An 18,398-nucleotide genomic window follows, 5' to 3' on the forward strand; every position below is an offset into this window, starting at 1 on the left:
AAAGTAGAAATCATAAAACAAAATCAATAAATAGGACTTCATTAAATTAAAAATGTTTGCTTCTTAAATGACATTGTTTAAAACAAAAAACAAGAATGGGTGAATATTTGCAAAACATGTGCAGTCAGACCTCCATATGAACAGGTTCCATACCTATAGGTTCCCCATCTATGGATTTAACCAATCATGTATAGAAAATCTGAAAAAAATGTGATACTATTGCTGAAATGTACTCTGTAGTTGTGTCTGATGGTCACGTTTGTACAGAACGTGTATATATACTCTTTCTTATTTCCTGAACAACACAGTATACTATTTATATAGTAACTATACCACATTAGTATCATAAATAATTTAGAGATGATTTAAAGTTTATGAGAGGATGTGAATATAAGTTATATGTAAATACTATGCCATTTTATATAAAGATCTGAAGCATCTGTGGATTTTTGTATCTGAGGTGGTACTGGAACCACTCCCCCATGGATACCAGGGAGATGACTATATCTAACAAGACTTTTATTTAGAATATATAAAGAACTCAAATGCTTGGGGCTGGAAATTAGTGCAGCCACTCTGGAAAGCAGTGTGGAGACTCCTTAGAAAACTTGGAATGGAACCACCATTTGACCCAGCTATCCCACTCCTTGGCCTATACCCAAAGGACTTAAAAACAGCATATTACAGAGATACAGCCACATCAATGTTCATAGCTGCTCAGTTCACAATAGCCAGATTGTGGAACCAACCTAGATGTCCTTCAATTGATGAATGGATAAAGAAAATATGGTATATATATATATACAATGGAATATTACTCAGCCATAAAGAATGATAAAATTATGGCTTTTGCAGGCAAATGGATGAAACTGGAGAATATCATGCTAAGTGAGATAAGCCAATCTCAAAAAACCAATGGACGAATGATATCGCTAATAAGTGGATGATGACACATAATGGGGGGTGGGAGGGGTTAGTGTTAGGGTTAGGGAGGGGGGCAAGAATGGAGGAAGGAAGGACTGTATAGAGGGAAAAGAGGGGTGGGAGGGGTGGGGGGGAAGGGAAAAAAATAACAGAATGAATCAAACAACATTACCCTATGTAAATTTATGATTACACAAATGGTATGCCTTTACGCCATGTACACAGAAACAACATGTATCCCATATGTTTACAATAAAAAAAAAAAAAAAAAAGAACTCAAATGCTAAGAAGGCAAACAACACAACATTTTTAAATGGGCAAAAGATTTGAACAGTCACTTGACCAAACATGATATACAGATGACAAACACATGAAAAAAACGTTCAGCATCATTAGCCACAATTAGATACATATGAGAATGTCCAAAATTAAAAAGAATGACCATACCAATTGTTAGTGACAATGTGCAAAACTGGGAACACTGCTGGAGGAATGTTGAATGGTACAACCACTTGGAAAAAAGTTCAACAGCTTATTTAACTATTAAACATTCATTTATTATATAATGCACTCAATCCATTGGGTGTTTTCCCAAGAGAAATGAAATCATACGTCTACACAAAGACTTACAAAGGAATATTCATAGTAGGGGTTAGTTCCAAACCAGAAACAACCTAAAATATCTCCAGGTGAATGAATAAACAAATTATAGTTATATTCACAACATAGTGTACTATCAATAAAAAGGAATCAACTATTGATACACGAAACAATCATGAATACATCGCAAAAGAACTATGCTGTATGAAAGAAGTCACCACCCCCACAAAAAAGTGTGTACACTATATTATTCCATTTGTATATTCAAAAAAATGGTATGTAAGGGCTGGTGGTATAGTTCAGTGGCAGAATATGTGCTAGTAAGTACAAGGCCGTGGGTTCAATCCCTAGCCCACACACAAAAAAGACATTTAATTTATAAGCAACAGAAAACAGACTAGAGATGGGCAGTAGGGGGAAAAGAGGAGACACTAGGAAGCATTTGTGGGTGACAGATATATGCATCTTGACTGTGGTGATGATTTCACAGATGTTTACGTGTATTGAAAGTAATCAGATTGTTATACTTTGAATCTGAAGATTGTTATACATCAACTATGCCTTAATAAAGCTGTGAAGAAAGGGAAAAAAGCAGAATAAACATGTTAAATACTGAACGTTGCACAACACTGAGAACCTATTTAAAAAGTTTCAGGGAAGTTGTAAACAGCACTGAATGACAGAGAAATTAAATAAATTGGTGACTAAAAGGGCAGTGTATTTAGACATCAGAAGATATGTACTAAAAACAGCAAATTCCTAGGTCACCAATGAGACAAATACTGGCTTCAAAATGTCTGGTGCTAAGTAGCTAGGAAGTCAACAAATAAAAGAATGCAATCATTGGAAAAGTATTTAAAAAATAAAACACTGATGAAAAATGAAAGCATCCCTCATTACTTAAAACATTCCCTTCCTTACTGACAACCACAGACAACATACATTTAAAATGTCTTATTGACACCAAAATCGAAAATATTTCATTAAACTCTCCTGCATCATAAAATGTTTCTCCTAGGACCAAATTATTAAGATATTTAAAAGAAAAATTTCCCAAAATTTTATTCATCTTTTCAAAGTGCAGTACCTAAGAAATGACTGATGGGAGAGGATGCTCTGGTAATAACCCTGTTGAGGACTTGTTCCAGGATTTCTTGTCTGATCATCTCATGGATCTAGAAAGAACAGAACCAATATAATACTCCTGAGTGACTTTCAGCTTATAAGATCATCAGCACATATTAGGCAAGATGAGAAGAGTTTGGATATAAGTAAACCTCAACTGTTTTATTCTAAAAAATTTAAAAGTCCATAAATTTTTTAAGAAACATAAAAAAGCTTAATTTATTCCTTCTCAGTTTCAAGAAGCAGAGTGGCTACCTGAAAACGATCCATTCTAAATTTTCACTTGAACCTGATTACTTTGACGTACAGACTACTTCTTTCGAACTTCAGACTACTGGTGACTTGTTAGAAAATATGATTTAAAGATGCTTTGATAAAGATCTGTGAAATAAAATCAAATGGATCCTCTCTGGTTTTGAAAATCATAAATTTCAAACAAAAAGTTATTCTGCTTTTAACCATATTATTATCTAAAAGGCTTATTTATATTAAGTACATTTACAACTCAAGAACCGTATCATTTACCTCCAAGTTTTGGATCAAAATGCTGGATTTTTTTTTTTCTTTTTAGTCATTGATGGATCTTTATTTTATTTATTTATATGTGGTGCTGAGACTCAAACCCAGTATCACACACATGCTAGTCAAGCACTCTACCACTGAGCTACAACCCCAGCCCCAAACACGAGATTTACAATTAGATTTATCTCCTGATACTTTTGGTTATAGTTATATTAAGCAACTGAATGTCAAGAAGATACCTTAGAACTGGGCAGAGTGGTGCATGCCTTTAATCCCAGTGGCTTGGGAAGCTGAGGCAGGAGGATTACAAGTTCAAATTCAGCCTCAGCAACTTAGCAAGGCTCTCAGCAACTCAGAGAGAACCTGGTCTCTAAATAAAATATAAAAATATAAAGAAGGGCTGGGGATGTAGCTCAGTGGTTAAGCACCTATGGGTTCTATCCCTGGTACAAAAAAAAAAAAAAAAAAAGACAGTTTAGAAGAATCACTAGCAAAGTTTGTCTAGGATTGGATGTGACCTTGCTTTTTTTATTTCAAAGGAAATGAATTTTTAAAAACTATTTGAGAAAGTAAGATTGAGATTATAGTCATAATTTGGTAATACTGTAAAACATGTAAATTTCACATTTGAGTTCTTCAAAACGATAAACCAATAAGCAAATTCTTCAAGCCTAATGCTCTCTGGTGACCTAAAAAATATTTTTTGTATAAAGGAACAACATTAAGTTTCTTTTATGTATAAGGAATAGCATATTAATGAGACCCTGAGGGCTGGGGATATAGCTCAGCTGGTAGAGTGCTTGCCCTGCATGCACAAGACCCTGGGTTCAATTCCCAGCACCACCAAAAAAAAAAAAAAAAAAAAAAAAAATCAAACCCTGGATAATAAGATTTAAAAAAAAAAGGTGAAGAGAAAATATACATGCTGAAGTTATGATCAAACTTCTATGGAATGATCAGAAACAACAGGATAAGTGGAATACATGAAAAATGTAAAGGAAGAAAGAGAAAGTAAGCATTCCATCAAACTGGATCTATAACATCCCTTTACCAAGCTAAGCTCTGTCATCAATACTGTCAAAGTACTATATAACAAATTTTCTTATCCACCGAACTTCCAGGCAAATGTCCTGCTCTACTGATATCACTTAAACAAAATTAGGAAATGGTTGCCAAACTGGAGTCTCACCTTAAATGTTTCCAATAGGATATTAGCTCCCAGCTTACAAGTATGCTGGTTTGGTGTTTTAGAAAGACTAGAACTGGTTTCAATAGTTTTTCCATCAAGAATCTTCTTCGGCCCATATGAATCCATTAAAATGAAGCCAAGTTCTACTAGGCCCTGAGTAATATGATCCCAACTATGAACACTGCAAGAAAAGAAAGCTTAGTTAAAAAGAAAAACCTGGCAAGACACCTACTTTTATATTCATTGCTGTCACACACTTTCTAACTTAAGGATAAACCAACACACTTCACACACCAATCTTTTCTTTTGTGCAACCTTATCTGGCAGAATTCTGAATTCCTGGATGTAGGGTAATGGGAATGAGTTGCAGAGTGGTTTCCATGGACAGACAGAAAAATAAGTAAATCTAGAAACTATGAATACTCAAAGATATATATAAGAAATTGGAATACTTCAATGTAATAATCATTAAAGATTTCCATTCATTTAATGACCAAAAATTAATTTTCTTCTAATTCCCCTAACACTGAAAATACTTATATATGAACTTACAAACTTGCCTTCCTCCCTAAACTGAAGCCACACTACCACAAGGTTGGCATACAGAAGTACTCAGTATATATTTATAACATGAATGGATAAATAGTCTGGTTCCAACAGCATGAGCTGAAACTACAAAAATACTTTTGTAAAACAGTAGAATCTTTGGTGATTATAACACTTTGTCACCCTTTCTAGTGAAATTGATAAGCTTGGTAAGCTTGTAAATAACCTCTATATCATTGTATCTACATGTTTAACGGTAATTTGCTTGACCAATTTTAAGGGATTAAACCTTGATATTATGAAGTCAACAGTTGTAATCATCAGTTTTCTTTGATGGGCCATAAGTATGGTGCCACACTGCATTTTCTACACACTAAATACCTTATAAAAGTATTTGGAATATAGTTCAACAACTCACCTATTCTTTACCACTTCCAAGATCATGGTTGAAACACAGGATCTATGAGGTACTAGATTCTGAAGAAATTTTGAGCCTTGGAGTAGCTGATGATCCTTAAAGCTTTTCATAATGGAAGTCTTTAAAAGGTCAAACACCTAATATGATGGAAGAGATAGGGAAATGAAAAAAATTATTGCTCATGCTACAAATCTTAACCCTGTAACTGTTGCTATAAATTTCCACTCACATGTATCCCTATGAAAACTGCCTAGAAGAAGAAGACAGAAAGTTATGACTTTCAGGGAACCTAAGAATTGGAGAAATGCCATCTTTGGGCAAGGAAAAATATATCGTATTTTATAAATATTACCCCAAATCTAAGAACATATGTGAGAAAAAAATGGTAAAATTTTATTATTTTCATTCTGTGACTACTCTATTTCTCATTAGTTTCAACTCAAGTGGGTCCAATTTCTTGGAAAGTTACAATGCAATAAAACTGCTGAGGAATATCTACCTATACCTCCTATTCTTGCTGTTTGGGCTATGTGACATGCTTCCACCTTTTTCCCCACCTCACCACCTGGCCTACCACACAATATGAAATGGAGGTATAAACCAATTATCTGAAGTTTTCTAGAAGCCATACAAATGGGGGTAGAATTGTTTAAGAAAGCATAGTAACAAAAACAGATTCTTGTACTTTTTCTTATCAAATACAGAAGTAACCAAGATGTCATTAAAAAAAAATACCTGTTCCTCAAACCTTTGTATTCTTGTTACAGAAAGAAGAAGAGCAATACTGAAGGGACATAAATTATTTGAATCTCCTTGCTGTCCTGCCTAAAATAAACCAAAAATGAGTCAGTATTTACATTTTAAAAGGAAATATATACATTTAAAAAGCATAATATAGCCTACTTAAAAATGGGTCCTTGGATGGATCACAAACCTAAATATAAGAGCTAAAACTAAGTAACTTTTAGAACAAACTGAAAATCTTTAAAAACTTGGACTAGATAAGGATTTTTTAGATGTAACACCAAAACACAATTTATACAAGAAAAGTGATGAACTGGACTTCATCAAAATTAAAAAGTTTTGTGCTTCAAAAGATACCATTTAAAATAACCTAAGTCAGAGACTGGGGAAAATATTTGCTAAATATACCTGAAAAAGGCATATACAATATAAAGGATAAATATATACCTAATAAAGAATATTTAAAAATTCTTACAACTCAGTAAGACAAACATCACAATAATAAAATGGGCAAAATATTTGAATAGATATCTCACCCAAAATATGACAGCCAATGAGCATAAGACAATATACTCAATTATCATAAGTCATTAAGGAAATTCGAAGTAAAACCTCAGAGATACTATTTCACACCAATTAGAATGGGTACAAGGAAAAAAAAAAAAGAAGAGTAAGAAATGTTGGCCAGGATGTAAAGAAACAAACTTTCATACAAGACAGTGGGAATGAAAAATGATATATAGCTACTTTGAAAAAAACTTCCGCAACTGGTTAAAAACTTAAACATAAGCTGGTGTGGTGGCTCACGTCTATAATCCCAGTGATCTGGGAGCCTGAGGCAGGAGGATCACAAATTTGAGGCCAGCCTCAGCAACTTAATGAGCCCCTAAACAACTGAGAGACACCTTGTTTCAAAATAAAAAATAAAAGGGGCTGGGAAATATGCCTCAGTGATTAAGCACCTCTGGTATCAATTCCCCAGAACCAAAACCAAAACAAACAAACAAAACAAACCTTAAACATACATGCATCATACAAACCAGCAATTCCACTCCTCGGTCTATACCCCAGGAAAATGAAACATATGCCAAAGATTCGCATTTAATTTTCAAAATAGCATGATTCATAATAGCCAAAAAGTAGGAAAAACTCTAATTCTATCAACTGGTAAATAGCTGAACAAAATTGCCATATCCATACAATGGAATACTATTCAAAAATGAAAATAAATTAAATAGATATATAATATGGATGAACCTTGAAAATATTACACTCAATGAAAAAGTCACACTCAAAAGATCACATATGATGCAACTCCATTTACCTGAAACATCTAGGAAGAGCAGATCTATAGAGACAGAAAATACACTGATGGTTGCCTAGGGCTAGGTGTGGGAATGGAGATTAAATGTATATGAGGGATCTTTTTTTCCCCCCTAAACTGAAGGGATATCATTTACTGAATTTTTTTTTTTAAATCTGAAATTGATGACATTTGTTTTTAAAATTCTGCATTAGATCACCACAAAGCAGACTTACACACAACCATAAACTGCAGAAAATATGAGTTTCCATGTGATACTAACAGAGGAATTCTTTATTGTAAGAAAACAAATTTTAGAAGCTAAAACTAACTTTACAGATATGCAAAATACTAATATGCTTTAAGCAGAAAGTCTTTATTTGTAAGAGAAAAATAACATTTTCATTTTCTTACTTGATCTAAATTTTAATTCTGTCCAGTAGAACCAAAACCTCCTGAAACCCTTTCAGTGTCATTCAACACTTGAACAACTTCTATATCTGGATAAAAAATCCATTCACCAATGAGCTGTGCTATTTAATCACCCTTTTTTACTTCAAACTTTTCTTTGCTAAAATTAAATAGCACAACACCAACATCTCCTCTATAATCTTCATCTATGACACCAGCTTCTACATCTAGGAAGTGTTTTGCACCAAGCCAGAACGTGGAGCTATTCTTTTAGAGCACCCAGAAGGAAGCTATCTGAGTGTCTGTTTCACAAGCACTTTCTCCACAGGTGGTACTATATAATCATAGGCACTGTACAGGTCATAATCCCCTGCCCAAGTGGACCCTCCGGACGGGGGCTGCGGCTGCTCTGATATCCATACACAGCAGAGCGGCAAGCTGCACTCCTCCACACGCCCTGCCGCTTGCTGAGGGAGACAACGGTTACTTCTGGGACTGTGCTGCCTGTAGCCATTATTCCTGGCTTCAGATATCAGAGTCCCCTGGGTGACGGAATTGCATCACCCATGGCATGCCGGCTGTGGTCAAGACCATGTGCAGTGTTCTTTACAGCACCTAACCACCTGAGGGATCTTATATGGTATTAAAAATATTCTAAAACTGGATTATAGTGACAGTTGCAAAATTAGGTATATTTATGAAGTCACTGAATTGTATGCTTAAATGGGGTAAATTTTAACTTATGTCAACTGTGCCTCAATAAAGTTTAAAAATAGGTCTTTGAAGCCTAGAAGAAATGACACCAAATGAAAAAAGAAAAAAAGGACTAAATACAAAATCAAAGATGAAACAAAATAGTAGTTGTTCAAAACACACAAAACTGAAAAGACCAACAATATAGCTACTATAAACAGTAAATAAACAGAGATTATGAAGAAATTACCATTAATTTTCCCAGATGTGGTGATGATATTGTGGTAACATGTCTTTATTCTTGAGACACATACTGAAATACTCAGATATTGAAGCATTATGGTTTCTACAACATATTTTTAAATGGCTCAGGGAAAAAAGTGTATGAGGGAGAGAAATAGAGAATATAGATGTGGCAGTGTTCAATAACTGTTGAAATCTAGGTGAAGACAATACAGGTGCTTTTTGTGCTATGGAGTTTTAACTTTGATGTGGGTTAAAATTTTCAAAATAAAAAATTGGAGGAGTTGGGCACAGTGGTGGAGGCCTATAATCCCAGTGGCTGGGGAGGCTGAGGCAGGAGGATTACAAATTCAAAGTCAGTTTCAGCAATTTAGTGAGGCCCTCAGCAACTTAATGAGATCCTGTCTCAAACTAAAAAAGAGCTGGGGATGTGGCTCAGTGATTGAGTGACCCTGAGTTCAATCCCTGGCACCACCACCACTGTCCCCCGACCAAAAAGAAAAAGAGGAAAAAACAAACATATCCTACTTTTAAGAGTTCAAAGCACTTCTGAATTTTTATTTTTGTAACTCATAGATCTAATGTTGAATGACTTAGCATCACAAAACTACTGGAAATAAGCAACACCCTAATTCAGAAATGAGGTAGAAGTTTGAAGTTCACATATTAAAATTAGATTTTGATTTTCCTGATGAACAGTTCTCAGTTTTTTCTTTTCTAGCACTAGGATGTTTGAAGGAAAATTTTAAACTTTCTGGTTTGCTGAAGATTGTGGTAACATGTTTTGCACTTTCAAAGTTTAAAAAAAAAAAGAGAGAGAGAGCCTCTTGACCTGGGGTCATTCTATAATATTTGTTTCCTTCCATTAACTGACACAAAATGGCTTAAGTTCAAAGTTTGATACTACCTTTACATGTTTCAAAAGTTCTCTGCCTAGTTCACAGTCCAATTTGATGGCAAACACAATATGTAGAATAACGGTGCCTTCCACATGACGAAGTTCACCTGATGGCACAGTAACAAGATCCAGCAGTCTAGAAGAGTTAATAGAAAGATAAGAGTTTGAATGAGAAACATGTAGGTGCTTCAACGAACAAGTAAACCAACTCAAGTCGAATTCATACAATCACTGGAAACAGAAAGTAAGTACAAAATAATTGCCAAATTATATTGTTATATCATGTGTATGTATGAATATGTAACAACAAAACTCATCATTATGTATATTATAATGCACGAATAAAAAATATGGAGAAAAAAGTAGCAGTATAAAAAAATTCTACTGCCCCATTCTCTCTGCTCCTCTTTAGAACAAAACTTACTGAAAGTATTGTCTACAGTCATTATTTCACTTATCTCATATTGTCTTCCCGGCTCAACCCAATTCAATCAGGTTTCTGCCCTCTCTTAATCTCAACCCCAAATGCCATTTGACTCTTCTTACAAGGGCCAAATGACTGCCATGTTGTCAAAGCAAATTAAGTCCCACCTTACTTAACATTTCACTAGATTTAACAATTAACTACTTCTTCCTTGAAAAACTTTCTCAGCTTCCAGGGCACTGTCACTGGTCTCTTCATTCTTTTTCCAGGCCCATCCTCTCCCATTGCTTAACTTTAAATGTAGAATGCTTAAGAGTTCAGGCTTAGATTTTTTCTCTTCACACTTTCCCTAGATAATTCATTCCATCCAATTCCATGGTTTTAGTCCCTTCCCATCTGTATCTCCAGTTCAGTCTCCTCCCTGCAATTTAGGACGACTACTCAACAACATCTCCATATGGAATGCTAATATACATGTCAAACCTAAAATGTTCAAAATTAAGCTCATTATTCTGTCCCAAACATGACTCTGTCAGCTTTTCCTAATTTGCTAAGACTGCTTTCTAATTAGTTGATCAAGCCAAGTAACTAGAAGTAATGATACACAGTAGCAGTCGACTGCACTAGAGTTAACTGCAAGAACTCTCTGAATTACTTAGATTCAAATCTCAGCAGTCTAAAAGAGTCAACAGAAAGGTATGAGTTTGAAGGAGACACATGCAGGTGCTCCACTACTTTACAGCTGTGTAACACTGTGAAATTCCTTAATTTCTGTCTCCTGATTTCCACATCCACAAAGTATAGGCAAAATAGCATTGTGAGGTTTATAGTGCTTATAACTGCACTAACACACAACAAGCACTATAAGAATGTCTGCTGGAGGGGGGGGAACCCTCTAATGTTTGTCACTGCTTTTGTGCTATTTCTACACCTGAGAATGTTCTCTCTGATCTACAGGTTGTGGTTCTTATCATTCAGGGTTCAGTTAAAATAACATCTTCTCAGGAAAGGGTTTTCCTGATCCAAACTAAAGTAGCTATGCTTTCACTATCCCTTTGCATTACCTTCATAGCATTTTCTACTCTATTCTCTTTTCGCTAAAATGTAAGCTCAACAAGATCAAGTACCTTGTTTGGTTCATTAGTGTGACCGTAAGTTTCTGGCACAGAGCAGACATTTAATAAATAGATTTTAAACTTGCATTTTATAGGACAATTATTGCTACTTTTCTGGGAGGGTGCAAATGAGAGAACTGAAGAGACTGCATTGTTCTCTTAACTTTACTATTAAGTATCTAGGAGGACTATGAAGGGCGTGAAAGAGAAGGCAACAGGCAACAATTACTCACTCATCACCACTTTGCTCCTCATTGTGCTGCTTATCTAGTTCATTGAAGAAGGTTATGATTCCATCCAAAACGCTCTTCCTGCTTCCCTGGGGGTGGGGGTGGGGGAAGAGATGTAAATTCTTCTAATCAAAGGACAAAATAACCATGCTGAATTTAAAGTACTTTTCAAGGGTCTGGGGATGTAGTGGTAGGGCATATAGCTCAGTGGTAGAGCACTTGCTCCGCATGCACTAGGCCCTCAGTGCTGGCAAAAAAAAAAAAAAAAAAAAAAAAAGAAAAAGTACTAAAGGATTATCAAGTACAGATTTAAATAAACACGCTACAACCCAGAATCATAGGTTTAAACAGGATTTGAAATATCTCAGTGTCTGACTTTAAGGGGTCTGTAGTTCACCCTTCCTGAAATCTTTTTCTTTCACTACTAAAAAGAAAATATATTAATGGCTAGAGATAACTGTATGTTTTCCTTGCCTGGGAAACATGACCTTTTTACTAGACCCAATCACCACACATGAAATGAAAGCACCTATGTCCTAGTACATAAACCAGCAGTGTGAAAAAGCTGAATGGTGATAATTGGTCACACCAGTAGAATAAAAGAGAATTTTTTTTTTTTTTTTTTTTAAATACCTTTGAGGAGAGAACAAGAAGCTGATAGACCAAAGGTGGTATTTCTTGAAGATTCAACTTGGAGAACATCCTCAATACTTTTCCCACCACTAATTCCAACTCTTCTGCAGTCAGAGGGACATCTCTATAGATCAAAGATTCAAAGTAGCCAGAGATCAACTGCCTCGTTTTTAGAAATTCAATTCAGTGCTAAAATTCCATTAAACATTTTTTTAAGAAACAAAAATTGGTAGCAAGGAATAAAGAAAAATTTAGAATATTATAATGCTCCTTTTGATTTTTCTCTTATAAAGAATCTTTAATGGGACCAATAACCTTACCTAAGCAAAGTCATCTTGGGAAAAAAAATCAGTAATATGTTAAATAATTAAGTTGGATACAAGGGTATGTGCCTGTTATTCTAGCTATTCTGGAGGTTGAGGTAGGAAGATCCAAGTTCAAGGACAGCCTGGGCAACATAGCAAGACCCCATTTCAAGAAGATGAAAAAACTGAAGTCAAAAAGGAGATGGGGGAGAGAATTCCCTAAGAGAAAACAAGAGGTACCAATATGCTACTCAGGGGAAGGTAACCTTTGAGCTTGCTATTTTTCAATTTCTAGCAGGTAAGGTCACAAAGCAGAATATAAAGAGAAAAAAGAATAATGATTCTTACTTGAACATGGAGGTGAGTTGGATTACATACTGCTGATCCCATCTGGTTAAAGAAAATGACAAAGAACATGAATTTATTTCATTTTAATTCATTTATACTTAATTTTATAAAACTAGTGAAGAGGTAAAACAAAATTAGGTACATTTCAAGTTAATTCTGCATACTGGGAAACAAGATTTTTAAAATACCATTTAAAACAATAAAGGTAGTATTGGTTTTTAACCTATCAGACTTACAAAACCTAAGTTTGATGAGGTTTGATTCCCAGTATCAAAAAATAAAAACCAAAACAAAAGTCAGATGACAACCAATATTGGTGAGATTATGCGAAATAAACACTTCTTAGGGAATGTACAAGTCAACAATACTTAACAACTTTAAAAATGCACAACCACAGATCCACCCAACTTACTATTTGCAATGTATTCCACATACATGCTTATAAAAGGTCATCTAGATGTATAAAGATGCTCCTTGCAACACTTTTTGTAATAGCAAAAAACAGAAATAAACAATCCAATAATTGGACATTAGTCAAATAATATATTAAAATACTATGAAAACACTAAAATGAATAACAAGAGTTGTATATGCTGACATGAAGAGATGTGCTAAATGATGATGAAGAGTGTAAGATATATCATAACATATACTGAATAGGCACCATACCACTGGGTTACACTCCCATCCCTTTTTTTATTTTGAGAAAGGGTCTCACTATGTTAATGCTTAGGACCTTGCTAAATTGCCCAAGTTGACCTTGATCTTGCAATCCTCCTATAACCAAGCCTCTCCAGTCACTGGGATTAAAGGAGTGTGTCAACATGCTCAGTTTGAATAAATTGTGTAATCAAAACCAAATGAACAGCTGGGCACAGTGGCACATGCCTGTAATCCCAGTGGCTTGGAAGCCTGAAGCAGGAGGATCGTGAGTTCAAAGCCAGCCTCAGCAAAAAGTGAGGCGCTAATAAGCAACTTAAGACCCTGTCTCTAAATAAAATACTAAATAGAGCTGGGGATGTGGCTTACAGGTCAAGTGCTCCTGAGTTGCCTATAAGCCTAGCAACCAGGAAGGTGAGACAGGAGGATTTCAAGTTCAAGGCAAGCCGCAGCAACTTAGTGTGGCCCTAAGCTACTAAGTGAGACCCTGACTCAAAATAAAAAATAAAAAGGGTTGGAGATGTGGCTCAGAGGTTAAGCACCTCTGGGTTCAATCTCTAGTACCAAAACAAACAAAACAAAAAGAAAAACGGACAGACACATGTTATTATAAGCCTAAAATAATTTCTATAAGGGATCTTACGTAAAGAACTCTTGGATATTCTTTTTTAATATACCCAAGTATAATCACAGAATTATGTAACAGTACTCTATTTCACTTACTATGTTAATAAAAATTTTTCATCTTTGATGCATGCCTTTATACATTTCATTCTTAATGGGTATAAATCTCATAGTGGCTATACCTTAACTTACATAGCTTACATGTCAGTTATGGTCTGCTCACATGAGTTGCAAGTTTCTGTGAACATATTCATGTGTAAGATTTTTTTTTTATATATACAAGAATCCTGACTAGGTAAAATCCCAGAAATACAATAACTGGTTAAAGGATACAAAACATTACTTTTGTATTCGACTCCCAGAGAAAAAAAAATTGAAAGATGTAGCAGCAGGACAACTCTCTTAGCCTTAAGGACCTTGGGACTCCAAATAACGCTTAGAGGACTAAACTGCTTGCTGTGTTAAAATGAACACTTAAGTAAATATATGTATAGCTTTAAAGAATATCAGCTCTCTCAACAATTCACCACACACTAAATGGTTTTATGGTTTTATAATACATGTTTAAAAAATGAACTGAAAACTTCACAAATATAAATTCCTGAAATAAATGGTAGTTGGGTCACCTGTAGTCCTGATAAAGTTACACACATCAATGACAAATACTAACCTGCCAGAACAGAGGGTGTTGATCAACTGCTTCTTACATTCTTCCCCACTCAATTCACCTAGAAATGCAAAACACAGTGTGAAACAAATCTGATTATGTCAAAACAAATCTGAATAGAGAAAAAGTCACTACAATTGGAAGAAAATTACCTTTTCCATAGGACAGATTTTCCTTTTTGGTAGCCAGGGCAGTGAGAATGATGGGCAGCAACTCCAAAGATTTTCCATTCAGTAAGCTGCCCTCTTTGATAGCACCAATAAACTCATTGGCTAGTTCAATCAGTAACAGTCCTGGGAAATGGTAAGCCTAAAAGTTCACAAAGAAAATCTTAAGTAGAAATGCAGTGTCTGGTATCACTTTCTAAATAATAAGTCTTCGCTGGCATACTGAATTGATGTTAAGACCCAGAACAGAATCCTAAAAGGATTCACAGAATCAAGCTGCTATATTATATATTTACAAATGTAAAGGATTTCAAAGGCTAGACCCCTCCATCAGTTCCTTAATTTATCAAATATGCCAGCTCTTCAAGAAGATATATGCCCATGGTAACAGAAAAGTAATATATACATCTAGGTGGTTCATGACCCATGCATCCATTTTTTGTTTATATTTATTTATTTATTTATTTATTTTTTGTGGTTCTGGGGACTGAACCCAGGGTCTCCTGCATGTGAGGCAAGCACTCTACCAACTGAGTTACATTTCCAGCCCTGTTTATTTTGGTAACATTAGCTCTTATGGCTGTAACTGTGGCTCAGTGGTAGAGTGCTTGCCAAGCATGTGTGAGGCACTGGGTTTGATTCTCAGCACCATATATAAATAAAGAATAAAATAAAGGTGTATCAACATCTAAAAAATATTTTTTAAAAATTAGCTCTTATTCATAAATAGAAACTATACTAGATTTGGCATATATATTTTCCTTCCCTCAACAAATTATAACGTTTCAAAAGAACTACTCCCAAACAAGTCTATCTTCCATCTTACCTCCAGCATTAGTAATCCAATGATCTCAGATGCTACTTCTTTCTGTAAATCTCCTGATTCCACCAACTGGATACAACAAGTGTATATCTTACGTCTCCTAAGTGCTCCACATTCCTCAGAACAGGGAGACCCTTTAATAGATGGTACAGAAAAAAAAAGTCTTACAAGGTTAAAGGGTAAATAAGAAAAACAGTTTTATAGTTTAATATAGAAATAATTATCAAACTACTGATTATGATGTTTAGAACAGCAACATGTAAAAAAAATACCCAATTTAGCCAAAGTAAAGGGACTGAAACGACATCATCTCTTCTTCCACTTATTAATTACATAGTACAGGAGGAGGAAGTCTTCTAATATGCCTTGCAGCATTTTGGGCGACTGTAGTAACCCAAATTTAATGCCTTGAATATACTTCATTTTAAAAAAATAAAATAAATACACACACACTTTATTTCAAAAAAATCATCACTAAGTGATGGCTACAGGAATGGCAAAGTAACAAGGACCCTGGAAATTTCTCTCCTCCATAAAAGATAAAAGAACATTAACAGAAATAACTAAAATCAACTTGCCAGAGCTCTGAAAACTAAGCAAAGGCTTCCAACAATTCAGACAGTATCAATTCAAAAAACAGCTGAATCTCAGTAAAAACAGCAAGCTTTGTGGCACTTTAACATGACTTCATCCCATTCCCTATCCTTATCATCTCAATAATGGAAAGACATCACATGCTCAAGGAATGGAAGATAGGAATTAAGACAGCACTGCTGGTGGTGTACACCAGTAATCCCACAACTTGGGAGACTGAGGCAAGTTTGAGGCCAGTCTCAGCAACTTAGTAAGACTCTGCCTCAAAAAAAAAAGAAAGAAAGCTGAGGATGTGGCTCGCTGATAAAGAACCTCTGGGTTCTTTATCTCTGGTAAAAAGATAGCTTTGCTTCTCAAATTCATGTAAAGATTCAATACAATATCTATAACAACCTCAGTTTCCTTTTTTGCAAAACTAACTAGCTTACTTTAAAATGTATATGGAAACATAAAGCACTGACAATATCCAAGACAATCCAGAGAAAGCAGCACAAACTCAAAAGATTCACAGTTCCTAACTGCACAACCTACTACAAAACTATGTAATCAAGTTTCTGAGACACTGACATAAGGAGAGAGATACAGATCAAAGAAACAGAACTGAGATAACAGAAATAAACCTTCAACATTTATAGGCAATTGACTTTGATTTTTGGGGGGGGGGAAATGAATCCAGGGGGTGCCCTACCCCTTAGCTACATCTCTGGACCTTTTTATTTTGAGATAGGGTCTTGCTAAGTTGCTGAAACTGGCTTTGAACTTGCAATTCTCCTTCTTCAGCCTCCCAAATAGCTGAGATTACAGGTGCATAGTAATGCACCTGGTTCGGGCATTTTTTTTTTTAGGGGGTACTGGGAATTTAACCCAGGGGCATTTTACCAATGAGTCACACCCTGCCCTTTTTATTTTTTATTCTGAGACATGGTCTTCCTCAGTTGCTTTTAGGACCTTGCTAATTGCTGAGGCTGTGCCTGAACTTTGAATCCTCCTGCCTAGGCCTTCTGAGTCGCTGGGATTATAGGCATGCACCACCTCTCCCAGCTCAAGCGATTGATTTTTTTTTAAATAACTTTTTTAAAATTTTTATTTTTTATTTTAGTTGTTAATGGAGCTTTATTTATTTTTATAAGTGGTGCTGAGAATCGAACCCAGGGTCTCACGTGCTATGCAAGTGCTCTACCAATGAGCTACAACCCCAGCCCAAGCAACTGATTTCTGATAAGTGTTAAGTGGGGTGAAAAAAATGAAACCGAAAAAAAAAAAAAAAAAAAAAAAAAAAAATGAAACCGAACCTCTACCACGTATCATATACAAAATAAACTTGAAATGGATCAAAGATCTAAATGTTAAGAGCTAAAGCAATAAAACTCAGAAGAAAACACAGGCACAAAGCTTCATGTTCTTGGTTTAGGTAATGGTATATATGAGATATAACACCAAAAGCACAAACAACAAAATGGACGTCATCAAAACTTAAAACTTTGAATTTTAAAGAACACCACTAAGGGGGAAAAAATAGCCAGGCATGGTGGAGCACCCCTATAATCACAGCTACTCAGGGAACTGAAGCTGGAGAATCCCAAGTTTGAGACCAACCTGGACAATTTAGTGAGACCCTGTCTCCAAATAAAAAGGGCTGGGTGAGGTGGTTTCACACCGGTAATCCTAGGGGCTTGGAAGGCTGACGCAAGAGGATAGTGAGTTCAAAGCCAGCCTCAGCAACTTATCCTGTCTCTAAATAAAATATAAAAAGAGAGGGCTGGGGATATAGCTTGGTTGGCAGAACATTTGCCTCACAAGCACAAGGCCCTGGGTTCAAATCCCCAGCACTGCAAAAAAATAAAAATAAATAAATAAATATATATATTTATATATAATAATATAAATATAAATATATAAATATATATATATATATATATATATATATATATATATATATATATATATATAAAGGGCTGGGGATGTGGTTCAGTGGTTAAGCACCCTGGTTCAATTGCCAGCACCAAAATAAATAAATAGGGCTGTGCCCCTGGGTTCAATCCTCAGTACTAAAGAGAGGCAGACATTTGTATCCTTACAGTAAAAAGATTCAATTTTTTGAGGGAAGAAAAATAAACTAAGTTAACACATTTGTTATGAGTCCAAAGTCACTTTTAATTTTTGCCCCAAAAGAATTTTATCCTAATCACAAT

General features: G+C 35.2%; 1 protein-coding gene across 4 annotated transcripts in view; it reads right to left on the reverse strand.

Annotated features, from left to right (window-relative positions):
• The window catches only part of Fanci (FA complementation group I), a 74,403-nt gene that overhangs the window by 42,013 nt on the left and 13,992 nt on the right, over nt 1-18,398 (reverse strand). For all 4 annotated transcript variants that reach the window (XM_047538672.1, XM_047538675.1, XM_047538673.1 and 1 more), the window contains exons 4-14: nt 15,616-15,746; nt 14,775-14,931; nt 14,626-14,683; nt 12,672-12,713; nt 12,019-12,142; nt 11,389-11,474; nt 9,626-9,752; nt 6,060-6,149; nt 5,325-5,461; nt 4,361-4,541; nt 2,612-2,699 (exon numbers count right to left, since the gene is read on the reverse strand). In XM_047538672.1, the coding sequence (XP_047394628.1) occupies nt 2,612-2,699; nt 4,361-4,541; nt 5,325-5,461; nt 6,060-6,149; nt 9,626-9,752; nt 11,389-11,474; nt 12,019-12,142; nt 12,672-12,713; nt 14,626-14,683; nt 14,775-14,931; nt 15,616-15,746 (1,221 nt within the window). The remainder of the gene's footprint in view (nt 1-2,611; nt 2,700-4,360; nt 4,542-5,324; nt 5,462-6,059; nt 6,150-9,625; nt 9,753-11,388; nt 11,475-12,018; nt 12,143-12,671; nt 12,714-14,625; nt 14,684-14,774; nt 14,932-15,615; nt 15,747-18,398) is intronic.

The sequence above is a fragment of the Sciurus carolinensis genome, chromosome 2 (assembly GCF_902686445.1).
Source record: "Sciurus carolinensis chromosome 2, mSciCar1.2, whole genome shotgun sequence".
In the NCBI taxonomy this organism is placed as follows: domain Eukaryota; kingdom Metazoa; phylum Chordata; class Mammalia; order Rodentia; family Sciuridae; genus Sciurus; species Sciurus carolinensis.